General features: G+C 40.8%; 1 protein-coding gene across 2 annotated transcripts in view; it reads left to right on the forward strand.

The window, feature by feature from the left end:
- SESN3 (sestrin 3) overlaps window positions 1-21233 on the forward strand; it is a 44868-nt gene that overhangs the window by 15256 nt on the left and 8379 nt on the right. The window contains exons 2-9 of one of the 2 annotated variants that reach the window (XM_040583641.1): window positions 8489-8554; window positions 11651-11848; window positions 12469-12651; window positions 13040-13276; window positions 14846-15014; window positions 17542-17657; window positions 20028-20218; window positions 20632-20776. In XM_040583641.1, the coding sequence (XP_040439575.1) occupies window positions 8489-8554; window positions 11651-11848; window positions 12469-12651; window positions 13040-13276; window positions 14846-15014; window positions 17542-17657; window positions 20028-20218; window positions 20632-20776 (1305 nt within the window). The remainder of the gene's footprint in view (window positions 1-8488; window positions 8555-11650; window positions 11849-12468; window positions 12652-13039; window positions 13277-14845; window positions 15015-17541; window positions 17658-20027; window positions 20219-20631; window positions 20777-21233) is intronic. The other variant, XM_040583642.1, reaches the window with a different exon arrangement.

A 21233-nucleotide genomic window follows, 5' to 3' on the forward strand; every position in this document is an offset into this window, starting at 1 on the left:
CCTTGGTAAAAACCTAAATCTTAGTGGTTTAGGGCACACTGCGCCTGAATTCTCTCTGCTCTTTGTCACAGTGAATGCAACAGCAGTGCCAAAGAGGAGAGGTGAGGGAATGCAGCCTCCTTGCCAGTCCCTGGTTAAACAGTTCTCCTAGTTTGCTTTTATAGTAACCTGCGGTTAAATGCATCTTCCTTCTGACAAACCCTTGGTGATGATGATCTCTGCTGGAATACTGTAGCACTTGATGTTCCAGCATGAATTGCAATGGAGTCCGTTAAAGGTTTTCTTTAAAATACATTGTTGGAGTGTTTTGCTGTGTGCTGCTGTTATATTAATCTAGTATTTCAAACATTTAGCATCTCTGAAATACTTTAAAAAAACCCAACTTTCTTCACAGTAGAAGGATGCCATTATGCATTTACAGTATGGATGAATACCATTCAATTTTGCTTGCTTACAAGGCATGTATTTTCAGACAATACTTCCATTAAAAATTCAGCAGAGCACTCTTGGGAGGCAGTTCTGCCAGAGATACATGACAGATTTACATAACCCTAGGGGTCTGTCTTTTTTTTTTTTAATATCTACCAGTTATGCCTCTCCGACTGGCAGGATGCCCAATAAATCAAACGCTTGTGTGTCTATGAATTCAAGTATTTAACCATTCAACTACTGTACAGTAAAGAGGCTGTGCTATCAGTAGTTAATTTAGGTATTCTTTCAGGTCTGTCAAAGCAGCTGCTGTTTTATCTGTACTTTCTATCAAATGCTTGTTCTACCTGTCGGCAGCGGTTTGCTGCGTGGATCGAATGGGGAAGTTGATAACGGTCTCTCTGCAGGAGGACGGAGTCCACATGCGTGGCCCATGCCCACGCTGAGCATGCAGCCTCCCAAGCACATGGGACCCCGCCGGCAGAGAGAAACCAGGCTTGGGTGGATGGGCTGTGCTTAGGCAGGATGAGGCAGCTCTCTGCATGGGAGGTGGCGGATTAACGGATGTGCCGTGCTGCTTCGGAGACTCTTCATTAGCAAGCAGCGTTGCTGTCCTGGCTGATGGTGTGGCAGATTAACGTGATGGCAGTTTTGCCAATTTAGTGGCTAAAGGCTGTGTTTCCCAAACTAGCTGATACTGGTCTCAGTATGTCAGACTTGGACTAAATCTGAAGGTGGAAGTGGGCCAAGGTACAGATAAAACAAGTCCCAGCTTAAACCGCTGAAGTTTTCCACTGTAACTTTTGCTCTTGATATCTGATGCTGTTGAAATATAGAAAATGGTCTTCTGCCATGCTCATAGAATCTTGAGTCATCTTGACAATCACAAGAGGATCTGTCCTGAGGGCATTTCTAGGGGAGCACACAAAATCCAGTGTTACCGTTGGTTGTGCAAAAGGAGGGAAGGAGGTGAGGTTCCCCATGGACTGATGAGGGAAGCTTTGCTTTGTCTCTTTTTTCTTTTTTTTTTTTTTTTCTTTTTTCTTTTTTCTTTTGGCTCAGTTTTTGGTGTTTTGTTTTGGCATTGTTTTTTTCCTGAAGGCTGAAATAGACCAGAAGACCCATTTGTTGTCTGCTGGTAGTGCATGTCTTGCCTAACTTCAGACCACTGCGTTTGACCTGGTTAGCTGTGGATTCCTGTTAGTCTGTGGAGGAAAACCAGGCTTTTCCATGACACAACTGATCTCATCCCGAGTTAGACATCAGCTTACTTTTTCACTTGTAACCAGGATCCAGCCAGCTAACTCCGATTTGGCTGTCTGTGTTTGGTCAGTTGAGTTTCACCCTTGGTATCTGGTAAGGATTGGGGCATGACTAAGACCTCAGGTTTTGAAGTTTGCCTTAAATTAGATAGAAGTGATTCTTTAGCAACAGGGAAGTAGAAGTAGCTGTTTGTCTCTCATCTTTTTCGTGTGTTAATAGTCAGTGTTTAGGTTTGACTTGACACCTTTAGTTGAGCAAATCTGAAGATCTAACCATTTTCCCAGTCCGGAACCTCAGCCTTTCTCAGATGTACTACTCCAGTTACATCAAGAGTAAGTTATAGGTGTATCTTTTACTTGGTATATTCAGATCTGTACTGACAAAAATGCAGAACACAGTTCAGGCTTCTTAAATAAAGTAGTATTTTGCAGCATACCTGTTACTCTGGTGTTTGACTTGACTTGCAGTCCTTGCCTGTCTGCTTCCAGATGTAGTTGAAGGTTGGTTTTGGTTACTAGAAATTATCTCCAGGACAGGGAAGGTAGTGCAACAGAAGTAGGATAAAAAAGGATGTAGCTGTAGGTTTTCTTTATAAAAAAGGCAATAGGCTTTTCTGCCAGTAACTATGTGTTCACTTCTGAGGTTTTCTCCATAGGATGAGTATACCGGATATCTTCCAAAGATCGAGGAACCACTGTTAGACTACTGCTGCCTGGCCATCCATCTTGAGTTGGGTAGAAATTGCTGCCCTTTGGTTTCTAATTAGCATGGATTGTGTTCTTAATAGCTGGTGGAGGGATGGGAACTTGGGATAGGCTTCCTTTTATTGTATGAAATCCAAAAGGGCTGTAACCTGTTACCAAAGCAAAAGCTCCCCATCAATTGTACTGCACTGGCTCTCTTCCCAGCTCCTTGCACCACTTCATCAGCTGTTAGGCACAAAGATGCCAAATTCTTAAATGTTAACAGTGACTGTTTTAAGTATTTTGAAATGCTGTTCCATAAAAAAAGATTTCCTACTGTTTGACTTCCTCTGCTAATTTTCATCTTTATCACCTAGTTTGCATTTTTGGACTCGTACAGTCTGTTAAGAGGAAGAAACCATTGCAAAACACTTGAAATACCCTTAACAAATGACTGTAGGCTAGGACTTTTACTTCGTGAACTCTCAGCATTTTGACGTTGTTTGTTCTGAGCACCTCTTTTATTGCTTCTGGAGGTACGTCCTCAGTTTAATTACAGGAATGGGTCAGTCATGAAGAGGAGTTCTGCACTGGCAGCAAATGTGAAGTGTTGTGCATCATTCAGATTGCCCCTCTTCCTATTTTCTCCTTTGTCCTTTCTTTCTGTATGGAAATTGTTTTGAAAAACAGGACACCAAGGTTTACCCTTCTAATGTGTATCTAAATTTTTGAAATTGCAATGCAAACTTAATTTGAGATGAATTTCGGATACATTCTGAAGCTATAAAGCCCCTGATTTTATTACATTAAATGCCATAAACAGGTTTTTTTTCTTTAAAAAATGATGCACCAAGAAATGTTTGTCAGTAGATTTCAAAATTTCACAGCTTTGATGAATATGCTTTTTTATTCTTGTCAGTCAGAACCTCCCTGGAGTACTGACATGTGAAGGCAAGTAAACGATGACTATTAAGTTTTCCTTTTAGTCAGCAAGACTATGTGTAGCTTTAAATATTACATTAATCCTCTGTAAATCTACGAAAAGTATTGAAAGTTTCCACCTGAAATGAGTTGGATGCATCATAAACTTATGCCATGTTTCTAAACTGCTCTTCCTCTGACAAAGTTAGGTGGATAAATCAAAATACAACTTGGCATATGTAGAAATAAAGAAAAGCCCTCCCACATCCTAAGGAAAGGTTTGAATAATAGTAAAAGCTAAGATACAATCAGTGTTCAGATAACTTTTTATTTTTTACTTTTGTTTTCATCCTTTCTTCTGTCTTTAGCAAGGATGGAAAGAGCAGATGGTCCAGTATGACTGTAAAATTGTGGTAGGATTTACTGAAACCCAGAATATTTGACTGTGATCAGAGCAGGTGGAGGTGGACCCTGCCTCAGGATCCAAGAACTGAAAGTGGAAACGTGTTCATTGAGCAATAGTGGGGGTAGCAGAAACCAGTCTGTAGGTAGGGGTTTAACCACAACCACCACCAAATAATACTGCCTGTACCATGTGAACTAAAATTCATGGCATTTGTGTCTGTCAGACTGAAAACCAAAGTGGGATCTGCAGCGTCAAGTCTGTGAGACTGAACTGGTGTATTTCGATTTTGAAGAACTTTAAAGATAAATTTGAGACTGGGAAAAAAATCGATCCCTTTGGGGAGATTCAGCCCCAGATAGGGAGTTCTAAACCCAGTTCTCTGCTCCCCCCCAGGTGTCCCAGTGATGGACTCAACTCAGATAATTGACACAGATGATAATGAGTATTATAAAGAGATAGACCACTGAATTTAAACCACAGTTCCTTAGAAATGCTAGATGATAGCAAAATATTCATTGCCTTTCCCCAAAAAACAATTCCTACTTGTTTAGGAAAAAGAGTTTCTTCCTTAGGAGGAGCTGATTTTGGAATGCCCTTAGGATTTATGTTTCATATAGTGCCCAATTATCCTAATGTCTTTATAATGATAGCAGTTTTTGTCAGTGGAAGCTCTGAGCCCCTTTCTAGGTGTTTCCCAGCCGCTTGCACTGCTCTGGGCATTTGCAGGGACATGAGTGGTAGCACTGCCACCACTTGCCATATTCCCTCCTGAGGTGCAAAATGTTTCCTCCCCGTAATTTTTGATTTTTCTTCCCAGTTGCAGCATAACCACCTTGATACTGAGTTCAGTTTGAATTAGTTTTTGTGCACCATGTGTATGAGGAGCTCTCATGCACCCGCATTAGTGCAACCACTTGCTTCTCACTTGCGCTTTCTGCGTTCGTGGGTATTCAGAAGCACTTTCTAAACCAGCTGTTCAATGAGCCCCGCCAGCTAGCAGCTCTGTTCTCAAATAAAACGGCCTCCTTTTAGAGCTTGCTAAAAATAGCTATTTCTTTAAAGCCTGAGGACATGGTGACTCATGTGATAGCGAAGAGGAGGAAGGGTTATTTCTTTTGCTTTAGGCTTTGGGAGGAAAGCTGCTGTGCTGTCCCAGTGCCGGCCAGCCTCATGCTTGCTCCAGCTTGGGCTTCACGGCTATGTCGCCAGCCAAGCGGCTCTGGCATCCCTTCCTTTGCCACAGCAGCCTAACAGCTATTTGAGATGCAGGTGCCATGTCCCAGTGCCCGCAGCCTCTTGGCTCTGGAGGGAGGGTGCGCAGTCAGTGCCACAACTAAAAATAAACCTGGAGATGGCAGGTCGCAGTTTTTGGCTCTGTGCAATTTGGGCAGAGTTCGCCCAGGGATGAAGGTGTTCCTTGCAAATTATAGACATGGAATTACAAAATGGTTTTACTTTGTCACCATAACAATTCCTGATATTTAGCTCCTGACACCATTGCAAGTGCAGCTTAAGGACAGAAGGCAAGTCACAGGTAAAGCTTGCTCAGACCTGATTTTTCATGAATTCCTGCAGCAGCTCTCCCATGCTCTGTAGAGGTCTTGTTCTGCTGCCTGATGCTGCAGCATGCTACTGCAAAGCCACTTTCTAGGCTCTGGCTTGTAATGGCCCTTTTCCTAGTAACTTGCCTGGGCTAGGTATTCTGTGCTTATCTTTGAAGCTCTTCATCATCTTTTTCCTTCTGAAGAAGCACTCCCCCAAAAGGTGCTAGTCTTAATGTAAATGGAATGTGTTGCAAACCTTTTAAGAGAACTTACTCATACTGTGGTAATGTGTTTCTGGAGGAACGAGAAGCAGAAAATGGCTGATATGTGTGCAGCATTATCGTTGCTGAGCAACCTGTTTCAACTTGGCGTAAGAATCCAATTTCAAACAAGATATTTGGGACCCTGGTTGACTTAGCGATAGCTAGTGTAACCTGCAAAGACTAGTTGGACAGGAAAACAAACCCGCTTTCTTGAGAAACAAGAAGCTTTGCAAGAACTTTCACCATAAAGGATCATGTATCTGCAAAGTTGCTTTGCAGTTCCCATACGTAGTTTTTCATATTTGGATTCTTGGGTAGACTTAAATCACTGCTCTAGATAAAGCGTGCCCAGATGCAGTGGTTCGTATGTACAGCTCAACAAAGCCAACATTATCTTTCTTAATGCTTGTAAACTTCCCATGTTTTTATTAATAGCATCCTGAGAACTTGTGCAACCAGATGATGTTTGCTCCTTCTGACAAGCTTGTTTGAACCAGTTTTAATAAATTAAAAGCTTTGGCGTGAAAGCAAAAGAACTTTTGTGTTGATGGAAGGGAAGAGCATACACTTCTAATATAGAAAAAACCCAGCTCCCTGGAAGTGTGCTGTGATTAGACACACCAACTTGAGTTACCATGTTTGGGGGTTTGATTTTTTGTTCTTGTTTTGGTTGGTTGTCTGCTCTTTTTAGGCTTGCATTTTTTAGAATTGTCACCACCCAAAAGGAGCTGGGTTTTGTCTTTTTTGTGGTATATTTAACACGTCTAATTTTTCATGTCTGACTGTCTCCTCGGCTTTCTGTTGTCATTCACAGGAATTCATTGGAGAAAGTTGCCTGCATTCATCCAACTAAGTACCATTTCCTCCTTCTCAGCGGTAGCAGGGTCAAAGGAGTAATAGCAGTCACATGGAGTGGGGAAATGCGGGAACAGAGGCCAGATCCTGCTAGAAGGAGTGTGTGCATTTTTTTGCCCTAGTCTGGCCTCAAGGACCAGCTTTGCAGAGCCTGAAGAAGCAGGGTATAGGTCAGAGAGCAGGATGGAGAAGGCATTCAGCTCTGGTTCAGACCTGTGCTCCAGGGAGAGCTGGCAGTTTGCAGCTACCAAGTTGTCTTGCTTGTGAAAGCTGCTTCCTCTAGATTATGCAGTATGAAATGAAGGTTTTAAACTCTAATTTAATCATAAAACAAGTAAAACTCAACCTTAATAGTAATCTTGAAAAGTGTTTCTTTTTTTAATGTTGGCAGAAATGACTGGCTGCCAGCAAGATTGTGTATTTAAAGCTTAGAAGGATGTCTTCTTGCACCTTGTGTAGCTGTGTGAGGAAGGGGTTGCATGTGCAGGTACCCAGTCTCTCTGCACCCTCTCTTCTTACTTCAGACTGAGTACATTTGATTCGTAAGTATTTTATGGGATTTTGGGATTATGACAGCAGGCAGCGGTTGCAGTAAGTTGTCTCCTGATTGCTGGGCTTCACACAGCACATTCAGCTTATTTCTGCATCTTTTAGCAGCTAATTATGCCAAAGTCAAAAATGTAATTGTCCTGTGAGAGTTTGCTTTGGAACATCTTTGGTGAATAATCACTTCTGAATTTTGCATGTTTTTTCATAATCTAATTTAGAAAGGACAGGATGTTTTTAAGGAGCAGGACAATAGTTAAACAGCTCCAGTGGCTTCATTTTCCTGTGTGGAAATTGGTGGCATGCTCCTTCTGGGACCGGCACTGCTGTTTATGCACATGGCAGTTAAGCCTAAGCCCCCCTGGCAGAGGTATTTAAGAGTCATTTGTTATGGAAAACCTCGGACTTCCATGTTAGGGTCTCGAAATATTTAGTATGCAAATCCGATCCTGCTGTTGGTGGATGACTTACTGAGAGTCACAAACGCCGTGGTGCAGCTGGGGACTTGAGAAAGTGTGCAGCCATAGGTCCCAGATAGGTGGAATATAACCATAAAGAGGAAGAGAAGAAAAGACAGGAGGCAGTGGCATTAAATGACTGCCAAGGAAGTTCAGGCTGGACCATTAGGAAAACTTCGTAACGGTCTGAGGAGTTAGTCACCAAAATAAATGACCCAGGGAGACAGAGGAACCTTCAGGAGGGTCTTTAAGAGGAGGTGGACCAACATCAGTCAGGAATGGCATGGACAGTGCTGGTCCTGCCCCTGGTGAAGCCAGAGGAGCGGCCAGCCCCTCCAGGTCCCCTCTACCCCTCTGGCTGTCAGCAGCCACACTGTGAAAGCCTCCACAGTTTATCTTAGTTCAATTTCTTATTCCTCATAAATCAAAATAGTTCTCTGGCTCTTGTTACGCTATCAGCCCGTTGTGTACTAAATATATCATCCTCAAAGGGTGTTTCATGACTTCCAGCTAGGGTATGCGCAGCAAGGCCTGCGTGGCGCGTGGGTTCTCCTGCAGGGTTAGCAGCTGAGTGAGGCGGCCATTGTGTTGGGTTTCTGGAACAAGCCTTTAACTGGTTGGCATGGACAGGGCTTTACATGCCAGTGTTTGGCACGCAAAGTCCGTACACTCTTTGCAACAGTGAGGGTCTCATCAGATGCTGATATTCAAGAAAACGGCATTTTGCTTATAATTTCCCGAGTGAGGCCTTTTTTCCCCTCCGCTTCCCCAACTTCCATTCAATCCGATGGCTAATTTTAGCATCGTGCCAAATGTTTTATTGCTGTTGTCTATATATCTTCAAGCTGGTCTGTAAACCAGTCGGGATTAGCTTTTTTGCTTTTTTCCTGTCTTATCCCTTGCTGAAATCATTGCTGTTGATTCATGCAGAATACAGGGGTTGCAAAGCTGATGGAACCAGTTCAGTGTGGTGGCTTCACCTCCTCACTTGGCTGTAAAGCAGCCAGGTGTCCTTGGGAAGAGAACCAAATCCAAGCCTTGAAGATCTCATCTTGTGAGAAAAATAAGCAAGTTAGTATGTTACTCCTGATGTTGACCAAAGTATGTGACTGTCTTGCAGGAAAAAAGAGTGCAAGTCTCCCCGCCATTGACAAGAGGACCAAGTGCCTTTATACCAGAGAATGAAGTAAGTTTGTGGTTAGCTGGGCCAGGTGGGTGGTTGCTTTTGAAATGGAAACAGTACAGGACAGTTTTATGAACCTGCTTTCCCGTGGTACCTGGATGAGCTCTTTGCCAGCAAAAGTGATGGTTTCTCTGGAGCAGGCCCCAGTGGGTAAGAACCACCCTGCCATCGCACACAAGCGGTGCTGTTTGACATTTTTCCAGTTGCCAGCACTCCTGGAGACAGCCATGAGCGCCGGCTCTGCTCTTCTCCTGGGGGATGATCACTCACTACTCCTAATGCCAGGCCTAAGGGGAGGCCTATCCAATACTGCAGTGGTATGATTTTATAGCTCTCAGAGCAGTGTCTGACCTTCAGTTTGAGAGAACCTGAAAATATGACTTAACTCTTAGACTGTAACTGTGGGTCTTGAGAGAATTTATGGTTGAAAGGTACGATTTCGCTTGAAACTCAAAATTTCTGCCCATGATTTAGTGTTCAACTTAAACCTTGATTTGCAGCTTGCTGCAGAAAGTAGAAACTTTGCTTTAGTGGTATTCTCCTGTGATCTTGGTCTTCACAGAGTATTATTTATTGATCAACTAATTATTTGGGATGGCCCACTTGAAACCAGGACCTTTTTTTTTATTTTGTTTCAAGTAGTTGCTAAAGGCAGGTAATTCATATGCTAGAACGGCAAAAAGACATTTTGGAAGATGAGATAGCTGCTGTTCTCTGAATCTGTCTCCATTTATACACTGGCAAGGTTTGAACTGGGAAACAAACAGACTGTAAGGGCTGGTAACAAGAAAACATAATGAAGCAAAAAGGAAGAGAGGTCCAAAAGAGTCTTTTAGACTTGGGAAGAGGGGAGCAAAATGAGGTCCAGCTGGCCAAACTTGTGAAAAGGACTTCCCTTTTGTGTGAAATACAAGATGAAATTGAGTTGCCAAACTTGGTAATGACGTATTTTTTCTTGTAAAGTCAATAATTGTATAAAAAGTAGAAAAATAAGTGTAGTTAAGATAATAACATATTCTGAGAGAATTGTTAATAACTTTCTTTCAGAGCTGATAAACTTGGTAAAGTTGCTAGCTAAGGGTGCAGGAGGAGTCACTGAGTAGCTTTCAGAAAGGAGTAACCCCAGCAGTTACCCAGTAGAAGTAGGGAACCTCCACCTGCATAGATAAAACAGCCATTTAGTATCACAAACAAATGTTAAATACTGTTTTTTAAGCAAATTACTACATTTTCCCCCCACTCCTCGGCATAAAATAATACACTGGGTAGAAAGGATGCGGTTAGAGATCAGTAACACGCTGACTGTCTCACAAATCTTTATAATAATACTGCTCATGTCAAAGCCTGCTTTATTGTCGTAATGGAAGGAATATTGACAGAGCAATAACAACTTAACTATAAAGGTTCCTGTTAAAGTGCCATAAAGCTTTACAAGCAGAATAAAAAAACATGTTTGTGGTTCCATGGATGGTAATAAATCAGAAGTAGGTACGTATACAGTATGAAGGGGATGGTAATACAGGTAGAGATAAATCTCGGAAGCAATAATGCAGCATATTGCTATGCCTAACATAGCAACGGTGCAGTCCTACAGGATTATATTTCAATTTGGTTAGCAGAATTTCTTCTCCATAACTTGTACTGTTACAAGGAAAACTCCTGTCAAGCTGGAGAAGATTAGAAACCTTGCCAGAGACACGGGAAGTATGATTTCCTCAAGAAACTACTAAATGAGACAAAGATCTCTTACACACACAGGAGGTGCACTTGCTGAAGGGTAAGACTTCCTGGAGTGGCACAAGGGACACACAAGTAATAAGTGAGATAAGATGATCTCTAATGTGTGAATAAAGTTCCAATGGTAAAAACATTCCTAAGGAAAACTGCGGAGGCATCATTTTGGGTACAAAACACAGAAAAGCTGCCATAGTGAAATGTAAACATGATGGAGCTGCCTAACTGCCTAGCTGCTTCTTCCCTTTCTTTCTGGGCCCACAAAATAAAACAGGGAAGTACAGTGGTGAGAAGTGAAAATGTGGCATGTTGTTTGCGTTTCTTTTTATGTACCTTCTATATAAGATTTGATGGAAAAATACTTGAGACACAGTCCATTCATCAGCCCATCATAAAGAAGGGAAACTTACTTTGAATAGGAGTATTTCAGCTATTGTATCCTCAGAGTTTCAGCATTTTATCTTCTTGGTTTTAGGTGCTTTCTATCTTCATGTGCAGTAAACCAGCTAAAATGTTTTCTCATTTCATGGTGGTTGCAGTGGTAAGCTGGCTCATTTAATACTGTGCAGTTTCAGAATAAATAGTGGGCATTCTAGTCTTGTGCTCGTAACTTCAGCGGCAAACATGTTGAGAATGGCTGTTCTTGGTGATAAACGCTGAGTAACAGCACTAATACTGTGTCAGGGCTTGCAATGCGAGAACTACTTACACTTTTGCTGTTTCATTTCATCTTGTGCCCAAGGTTTGGATTGGTTGGAATAATTAAAGAACAGCTTTTGTTTAAAGAAAGCATTAAATTCCTATTCTAAATAATACTTGAATGTTATGGGCAAATTAGCATTTGATCTCCTCTTCAATTATACAAGCACAGAAGGGGTAGATTGCCAGGCTGTTTCTATGATTTGGTTACATAACCCAGTTCCTCTCCATTAATTTTGAAATTGGTTTTAGGGCTGAATGCTGGGGTGGTGTCTATACTGGCTGACTTCCACAAAGACAAGACTTTCCTTTCCATTTAGCTCTTGCTTACTTCCAGCTCTGTCTACAGGTTTGACTTCAAGCATCTGCAAGTTTAGCTGTTTTGGGGATATCTACAGAAAAATGGTTTTGGTTTTCATAGAAACACAGGAGATTAACAGAGGTACAGTGTAAAGTGCGCTTCAGTTCTCAGTATACAAGTAGCATCTGTACGTGTGTATTCGAACACATGCAAGCATGTGTATTTACAAATACACATCTGGATCTCCAGCATTGCCTCTTAAGTTTGTACACGAGCAAACCTTTCAGATTGCAGTATGCTTCTTTCCAGGGTTAAAGCTAGAGAAAATGTCTTTCTCTGTTAAGTTTGTCCATCTCATTTTTAAGGTTATGCAAGCAAATGGTTTGGATGAACGTACTAATCTTCTTGTGGAAGAATACTCAACATCTGGTCGCCTGGACAACATCACACAGGTCATGAGTATCCATACTCAGTACCTGGAGTCTTTCCTCCGCAGCCAGTTCTATATGCTGCGCATGGATGGGCCCCTTCCTTTGCCCTATAGGCACTACATTGCTATAATGGTATGTACCAACAGGCTATATATAGTTTCTCCTGCAACTTTGACTTGTGTTATTTTAAAAAGAAGAAAAATGGAAGGCTTTGGAAAAGAGAGACTAGTGTGATATTTTGACAGAGTATGAATTTTTGTAGGTGATTTTCATCAGAGCAAGGCATGCGTGGACAGAAGTTTTCAGTGGGAGGGGGGAATTGGCAACATATTTCCCTGTTTCTTACAACGATACACTTCTCACATGGCCACAAGAGTGAGGTTTTGCAGAGAGCGGTTAAAGCTGTGTAACCTTATTTCTTCGTATTTAACCATCAGTGTGCAGCAGTAGGATGAGGTGCAGTGGACTCCAGTCACAACAAATTCCAGATGGACACTAGGAAAACAGCTTTTATCATGAGGATGTCATGACGTTGCAACAGGGGCCAAGAGTGGTTGTGTGATCTCCATCCTTGGAGACGTTTTATTGGAGAATCCTCCGTACTGTATAGAAATGCATTGCAATATAAAACATAGCCCTTTGGAATGAAATTATACTTCTGTTTTGTGTTAGTAACCTGTCTTCCACTTGCAGCAAAATCAGATTACACACTAACGTGCTGCACTTTTCCCCTCTGTGTTTACTGATTCCAGGCTGCTGCCAGACATCAGTGTTCCTACCTAATAAATATGCATGTTGATGAGTTTTTGAAGACTGGCGGGATTGCAGAGTGGTTGAATGGTTTAGAATACATTCCCCAAAGACTGAAAAATCTGAACGAAATAAACAAACTCCTTGCACACCGGCCCTGGCTAATCACAAAGGAGCACATTCAGGTACCTGTTAAGTCATGCTCTGTAATAGCAGTAAATGTCCGGTAATAAGAATTCCTAAGAACTACACAAGCGCCTGGTTAGGCTTCATTACCTTGAGTTTAAAAAATTCAGGGCAGTACTAGAGCACTGAATAAGCCAATAAGTTCTTCTATGTGACAAACCCCACAAGATTTATTTTTAGGAATAGCACTGACTAAAATTATCCCAAAAGAAAAGAGGTAATACATTAGGTATCTCCTTTTTTTTTAATCCAGTGAGAGTTAGCGTGCAAGAGCAATACAGTATTATTGGAAGAAAGGAATTGATCCCTTTTTAAAATACATAGTGTTTTATAGAAAAGGGGGCCAAAAGAAATTTTATACTCACACTTTTTTTATTCTCATTTCAGAAACTTGTCAAGACTGGGGAAAATAATTGGTCTCTTCCTGAACTGGTGCATGCTGTTGTCCTGTTGGCACATTATCATGCCTTGGCAAGTTTTGTATTTGGTAGTGGCATTAATCCAGAGAGAGATCCGGATACATCTAATGGAGTCAGACTTATAGCAGTCAACAACTTCTGTGTCTGTGATCTTGCCAATGACAACAACATAGAAAATGCATCCCTCACAAGTAGCAACTTTGGGGTTAGTGTTGCAAGAAGATTCTTTCGCTTGCCTCTGTTTTGTATTAGAAAGCTTTCTTCCATGCTTTCCTGTTTAAATTTCAGGGTAGTCTGAAAGTTTTTGTCTACTCTACTGGAATGCTTGAATCTGGTAACTCTTAGGTTCATCTAGCAGTTTTCAGTGTAGTCAATTGAAAACCACATTGTAACAGTGGGTGGTAGTCAGACAGCGCTGTGATTTTGATAGCTGATGTCACAACCCATTGGGCAAGATTAAAACTTTACTTTCAGCTGAAAGCTTGAAGTCCAGGTTTCTTCAGATAGTGTGTCGCTGACTGGAGCGTTGTGTCATCCATGTTCCTAACATGTGGAATGAAAAAAGAAATGGGGAAAAAAAGCCCAGAAGTCATCATCATAATAACAATAATTTTGACTTCATGGCCTACAATCACAAAACAGGTCAATTCTGAAACGCTTCCATGTAGATAGGAGGAACTGTCTGAAATAAAATCACTTTTTCACACTGGTATTCTAGTCTTGTATCAACCAAGAGAGAACTTCAATTAATAATTAATAATTTTTTTTTTCAAATAATAAAAAATACGATAAAAAATAATAATAAAAAATATTAAATGCGGATTTTTTTCTGAAAGTGGCTCTATAATGCTTTGGTGATGTGTCCATGATTTAATACCAATTGATGATTTAGCCTCATTGCCTTTGATGGAAGATCAGGATTATGAGCAGAGTCATGAGATAAATTTTTTAAAATTAGTAGTACAATGTGAACATGTGATCAGTCAGTTCAATTGCTGTATCTTAAATTTCTGGGCTGTAAGACATGCTAGCTCAAATCGCTGGTGTGTCTTGTTCCCCATATGCAGTGGTCAGTGGGCTGCAGCTGCAGCTGTGCTGCTTGTTAAAGCAGTGAGTAGCACACTAGAAAACAACTGTAGCTATGGGCACCAGAACAGAATCACAAGGAAAAGAAAAAACCAAACAATTAGTATCTTAAGAGAAATCTGAATTATAAGTACAGATCACAGAACTCCAGACTGATGTATTTCTAGCAAGGAGGCCTGGTTCCCTCACAAAAGCAAGAAAAAGTGTCAACATAATGGTTATTTTGATCACATATAATGAAAACTGCTCATTTGCTGTCTCAGGTTGTGTTCCTGTGTTGTAGTATTGCACTGTATCTCTTCAGAAATGTATTCTGCATTACCGATAGACTGAAATAAGTTACCTCAATATTAAAAGTTGTTTTCTGATAACATGTAGGGCACTCAGATGGCTTTCCCTGGGCCATCTATGTGGTGGAATATATATTGTAAGTGACTGTGGCTTCCATATTCAAACACCACCTTTTCTGCTGTTAATCCTACTGCAGTAGATTACTGCCATAGGTTAGATTAACACTTCCCAGCTCGCTTCTGGCTGTCTGAAAGCTGTTTGTCTGCGCTGTATGTGACAAAACGCATTCGGGCTCGAGTTCTTGTGTTTGCTGCTGCTGCTACCTGTTTTTGAGAACGTTTGTTGTCAAGCATGAAGTCTGAAGATGACACACGTTGTCTATCTTCTAATTTTGCAGAATGTCATGGTGTTTTTGCAGATCACAGATTCTTTAAGTGAGCTGGAGGCCTTAATGGAAAGGATGAAGAGGCTACAAGAAGATAAAGAGGATGAAGAAGCCTCTCAGGAAGAAATGGCAACTCGCTTTGAAAAGGAGAAGAAGGAGAGTCTGCTAGTAATTAGTGGAGGTATTTGTGCTTTTCCGGTTCCTTTTTATTTGTGCTTTGTAAGAACTAAACAATTGAGGCCAGTTCAGTGACTTCAACTTTTTCTGTCCATTTCTTTATTCTGACTCTTGGTCTAGTAGGAGTGTAGTAAGGGTGGTCCTGTCACTTGCTTCATCTGCTTAGGATTTCTTGGTTGGAAAATAACACCATCCTTTTTGCTATTTGAAATTTAGCTTTTGTATATTAAAAAAAAAACAAGTCTGTAGACTTTTTTGAAAAGTTGGGTGTAAATTTCTCTTTCTTTATATGCTTTGTATCTATATCTATATCTTAGAACTAATTCATTCATGTAAATATTCAGTAGTATTTCACAGGCGTAGGTTCTGCAGCAGTTAGAACTTCAACAAGTAGCCTTCAGATACAGCATTTAGTTCAGAAAGTAGATTGGGATGAGGCTCAACTTCTTCACCACTTACTGTCCACCTGGAAAGGACATTTCTAACTTGCCATTCTGAGTGATCATAACATTGTGCTGTTCCACTGCCTATGCTGTGATAGAGATTCTTAGTTTTTTAAAAAAATTCTTAAATAATGTTCAAAATTCTGAGCTGAAAGCCTCTTCTCCAGTATTTTTCATGTGCTCTGGAGGCCTTCATCTCTAACAATACAATGAAAACACAATGAAATCTGTTTTCTATAGACAGGAGGGTGGGGTTTTTTTCTGAAGAAAGTGTTCAAAGAAAGAATACTATTAAGACCATAAGAATTTCCAACCATTTCCTTATAGTAGAGCCTATGCGAAAATGATAGCTTGTGTCTTTTTAAGCAGTTACCTCTAAAATGCTTCACTGACACTGTGAATTCAGACCACAGCAGCTCCGGACCAAATGTGTCTGAATATTATCTAAGTTTTTTTGCACTGAGCCCAGAAGGGAGGAAGAATGTATGGTGGATCAACAGGGAGATTGTTTTGTGGCTCTCTAGGAACATGCTCTGAAAAGAAGATAGGTCCAGCAACTTCATGGCTGGATTTTAAGAAATGGGCATTGTCCATTCTTGCTCTGTTTTGATTTGGTCAGACAGTATCAACAGCGTGGGTAAATGGATGCCCATTGCAGTTTCATTGTCAAATTAGGATTTCCGTGGGTTTCTGCAACTTTAGGTGTATAAGGAAGAGGTGTTGTTTGGGACAGAAGGGTTTTTTTGATGGAATTGCTGATGGTTTTGTTGACTTTCCTCCCTTTTTGCCTTTTGCTGGTTTGAGTTTGAGGAGTCTCTATGTGTCGAGCCTCTACCTTTTCATGAAATTCAGTCCGTGTCAGGGGAGTGTGTGTGTACGCAGGTTTTTTATTCTTCACTGAGGATTTGCTGTAGCAGATGCTGTGCAAGCTTCTTCCTACACAGCCATGTTTTGATTGTTTAATGAGGCAAAGAGGAGATAAAGCAGTTCTGCAATTCTTAGATTAACTGAATTTTCAAGGTGTTAACAGCAGACATATGGCAACTGTTCTGTCAACGCATGTGGAAGCAACCCAGGATTTTAACATCAGGGTCAAATGCAGTCAGCTATGCAGTAGTCAACTTCTGTAGAGGTAGTTACACAATCAAGCCACCTGTTTATTTGGGAGGGAAAGATTGATTCCTGATAGAGAACCTGTGCTTGCTTAGTGACACATTTTGGAGCTCTTTGAAGATGCTTAGTTACTAGAGCTTCTGGCAGAATTTCAGCCTGATGTACTGTAGCGCTCTTTGCTTTCATATAATCTTCAACTGATATTTACAAGTGAAGTGTTGCTTTGCTTTCTGGTTGCTCATACTCCAGTTTATAGAACAGAGCTGGTGTATTTCCTGATGCTGTATCTGCTCAGCATAGCAGTCACTTTGTCAGGGGTACATTTTCCTGTTTCTTATCCTAGAACAATGACTTTACAAATGGGATTCATCTTCTGATTTAAGATACCTAGCCCCCCTCAGAAGTCAACAGAGAGAAGAGCACACCTCCAGACAGAAGTTTAGACCATCTCTTCCCATTTTGTAGAAGTACATTAGATGTCTGGTGTAGGCTGACATTTAGTTGGCTCAATAAAGGGGATGGATCCCATACAAGCAAGCAGACTGGGATTACAGTGTTTCCTTCATACCAGCCTCTCCTGTTGCAGTACAAGCAAGCTATCAAGCTGCAACAAGGCTTTACTATCAGTCAGATTCTACTGTCTATGCTGTGTGCTGTTTTTCCTTCCTCCAGAGGACAGACCACACCAATCTTCCTCCATCCAACCCCCTCCCCCACCCTCCTCAGGGCTATTTAACCACTTAGCTGAACGAGCTACAGCTGCACATCATCCATGTCAATCAACCCACTGCCTCTGAGGCAAGGCCACAGCTGCATGTTATCAATGCTAATCAACCCACTGCCTTCATTCCTCTACACTCTTCGTTTGCACAACTTCTAAAATTGTTCTCTAGTGCTGTAGTAGAGTAGTAGTTGGAAGTCAGTGCTAACTCATGGGCTAGCCTAAAACAAAGTATGTTGCTGCTTTATTCACAGCATTTGATGATGAAATAGTTTCTACAGATGTCTCCCGCTATATTGAAGATCCTGGGTTTGGGTACAAAGACTTTGCAAGGCGAGGAGAAGACCACCTGCCAACATTCAGAGCTCAGGTACCATCTCTAAAATTACATTCACTTAAAGAATGTTTGTATATCTCACTACAGGGCAAATAAGGCAAATAGTGTGAAATGTTTGTAGTGGGGCATGTTTGTTGCATGTTCCTTTTCTTGTCCTGGTCTATTAAGTAATTTGCAAGCTTCCATAAATCTACCTGAGATGAGTCTTTTACTATTTGTAAATCTCAGCCAAGGGAGTACTTGGCATTCAGTCTTACTCCAATTACTACCAGAATTAATGTTTGAAAACTACAAAGCATATCACTAAATCTGGAGTAAAAGTGAAGGGTAGAAAAGAAAGAATATATTTACTTCCCGCCAGATTTCATAGAAGAAAAATCCATTGGAAGAACTCTTTGTTTTATTCCTGTCATTTTACCAAGTATTCTTTGTCCAGTGGTTATCAATATCTAGATATGTATATGTCTGTGAAAGCAATTTGCTGAGTATCGTTCTCATATATGCACCATATCACTGGACTTTGAATGTTGGGAAAGAAAGAGTTCCTAAATACGATTCCTAAAGTTTTTGCTTATATTTGAATGTAATTTTTTAGTGCCGTTGAAAGAACAGCATGTACATTTTACCTGTACGTTGTCATACATATTGGCATCTTTTTCTATGACCAGACTCATGAACTTCATAATACATGTAACAGGAGGAACATTCTAAGTGGTTCTGTTGCAGTTTATATAATAAATTGTAAGCAATGGAAGAAATATTAAACCAAATCAAAAGAACTTCAATTAAAAAAACAGTAGGTGCAGGAAAGCTCCATAGTCAGAAGATGTATCTAAGTGTATAAAATAAAGAATCCATTACCATTCACAGGAAATGTATTTAGCTATATATCAGTCTCCACTGATCTGAACAATTCACTTTGTGGTCTTTATATGAGCCTGAAGTAGGTAGATACTGCCAAAAAGAATAAGGCAGAGTCAGTGCCTGTAAATCAAACATTCTGCTTAAGTACTTTAGGAGCAGCAGGCTCCCATGGAAAAAAGCTCTACAGAAGTTGAAATTGGAACCAAAACATCTCTACTCTTAAATAAACAGGACAGCTTCTGGCCTACATTCAGGGGAGTCACTTTGATTTAACTTTATTAGTATGTCCTGCTCTTAAGCAGTTTGATGTATATACACACAGCTTCCCAAATGCTCTGCCGTTAATGCTATTTAAATTGCAGTAGCGTCACAAACCCCTGCAATAAATCTAATCCTTATTCTGATAAAACAAGATGGCCTTTATCTCTCTGGATTTAAATTTAGGAATAGAAAAAGGTAATCCATACATAGCAGAATGTCTTTAAACTTTTTTTTTTTCCTTTTTCATTGTTAGTATGTATCAGCTGCCATTAGTAAACTTTTTTCCATCCTGGGTCTTCTGGCTTTCAGAGCCTTTTGTGATGCCCCAGGTGTCCCGGACACCTGTACAGGGCTGGTAGGTGTGGCATATTTCTCACAAGCCTTATGGTCTTTCGGACAGGCAGCTGGAAGCCAAATGTGATGTTGTGGCCTGTTTCAGAGTCGCTGAATGCCTCTGTCAGGCAGCAGAGTACTGCCCTGCCTACTCTTCTCCACTATCCTAATCAGGCTTGGTCCAGTAGACGTGCTCTGAAGTGCCTGGGTGAGGACCCTTGCCCAGCAGTACCTTTTGAAAACAGCCAGACACAGGAAGGACATGGAGATGATGCCCTCCATTGTAAAGATGGCATCAGTGATTGAGTGATCGAACACCTTGCCGAGGATGTGGCAGACTAACATGTTCTGTGTAACTGCAGCATGGAGAGCAGTTGCATGGTGCTCTGAAGCAGGGTTGTTCTCTGATGCTGCTGCGGTGCCACCACTCTGCAAAGATTTCCTATTCCTGGTATGAGCAGGCAAGCTTTTATCCTTGCAGTCCAGGTGCTTGTCTAAGACCAAAGCAGCCTGGATTTTATTAGTTTGTTCAAGGACAGTTCAGCACTTTACCCAATGATTGTACATCCTGGCTCAGGTAAATACTGCCATCTCTGCTCAGAGCTAAGCATGAAAGCCTCTAAGAGGAGCAAGTTTTTAAACTCCATCCCACATAGAATGACAGTGGTTGGAGTGGCATAGCAGACAGTGGAAAATTGCCTCAACACTCAGAAGTTTGGGTTTTTTCTCCTGTAGGCTAATGATATCCAGCTGGAGGTGTGGTGTTGCAATGTGGTATTCATTGCCAGGAAGCCTGGGGGAACAGAGCAGGTGATATGGATGAAGGATTCAAAATGTAAATTTTTTGCAGAGAATAAAGCTGTAACTAGCAGACAACAAAAGCTGGGAATCAGCTAGCGACTTCATTTCATTTGTACATTTATATATTTCCTTCTCTTCCTGCAGGACTATACCTGGGAAAATCATGGCTTTTCCCTTGTAAACAGGCTTTATTCTGATATTGGGCATCTCCTTGATGAGAAGTTTCGGATGGTATATAACCTCACATATAACACTATGGCAACGCATGAAGATGTTGATACAACTACGCTAAGAAGAGCTTTATTTAACTATGTCCACTGTATGTATGGAATCAGGTATGGATGAAAATCCCCTGACTTGGGAGTGCATTATGAACTGTGTAAACAGAATGGAAAGCGAACCATGTGAAAAGCATGATTTTAGACTCAGGGTTTTAAAGTGGAAGTGGTACCTCAGTCTGGAAGCTGGAGTGGTTTTGCTGGCTTGTCAGTAAAACTTCCGCTTCCATTGGAGAAAATTATTATGGATCAGGGTGAGGATTATTACAGAAAGGTTTTCTCTGAAGCCAGCCTGTATCCTTTGTTCAGAAAAGACAGTGTCCTAGTACTAAGCCTTTCAGAACCTTTTAGCAGGTGGTTTTCTAGTGTGTATAATAAAGGCTCCAATTCCCAAACTTAAGAGCATAATGCTGAAAAGACCATGCTTTTAAAAACTTACATCCAAGAGAATGATTGCCTGTGTTCCTTAGGTATGATGACTATGATTATGGAGAAGTTAATCAATTACTTGAACGCAGCCTGAAGGTTTACATAAAGACAGTGACCTGCTACCCAGAGAGAACTACCAAGCGCATGTACGATAGTTACTGGCGTCAGTTCAAGCACTCGGAGAAGGTACATATTTCAAAGCTAAACTGGCTTCAGAGACCACCATGCTGTTTAAAAATGAAAACACAGCAATACCTAAAAATAGCAGTATGTGTCAAACTGTTTTTAACCAGAGGAAAACAAATGAGATTAATTCATTGAGTGTTGGATATCAGTTGTACAAAAATACTCCTCAGTGTACTGGAAATACTGATTCTTTTTGTTGTTACTATTTTGAGTGACTTCTCCATAAAATTAAACTGACAGCTGTAATAGAGAATTGGATAAACTGGGGAATGGAGAAGTGGTCAACTGTGCCAATACTTGGGATCTGGGGATCAAAAAAGACATTAACTCATACACGTACATGTGTGTGTATATATATTTTTATATATATGTAAAATCTTTATGGTATTTTTCATTAATAAAAATGTCAATGTGTCTTCAGAAATGCACATTAAATGCTTCCTGACCAGGATTCAGT

This window comes from Falco naumanni, chromosome 2 (genome assembly GCF_017639655.2).
Source record: "Falco naumanni isolate bFalNau1 chromosome 2, bFalNau1.pat, whole genome shotgun sequence".
Lineage (NCBI taxonomy): Eukaryota > Metazoa > Chordata > Aves > Falconiformes > Falconidae > Falco > Falco naumanni.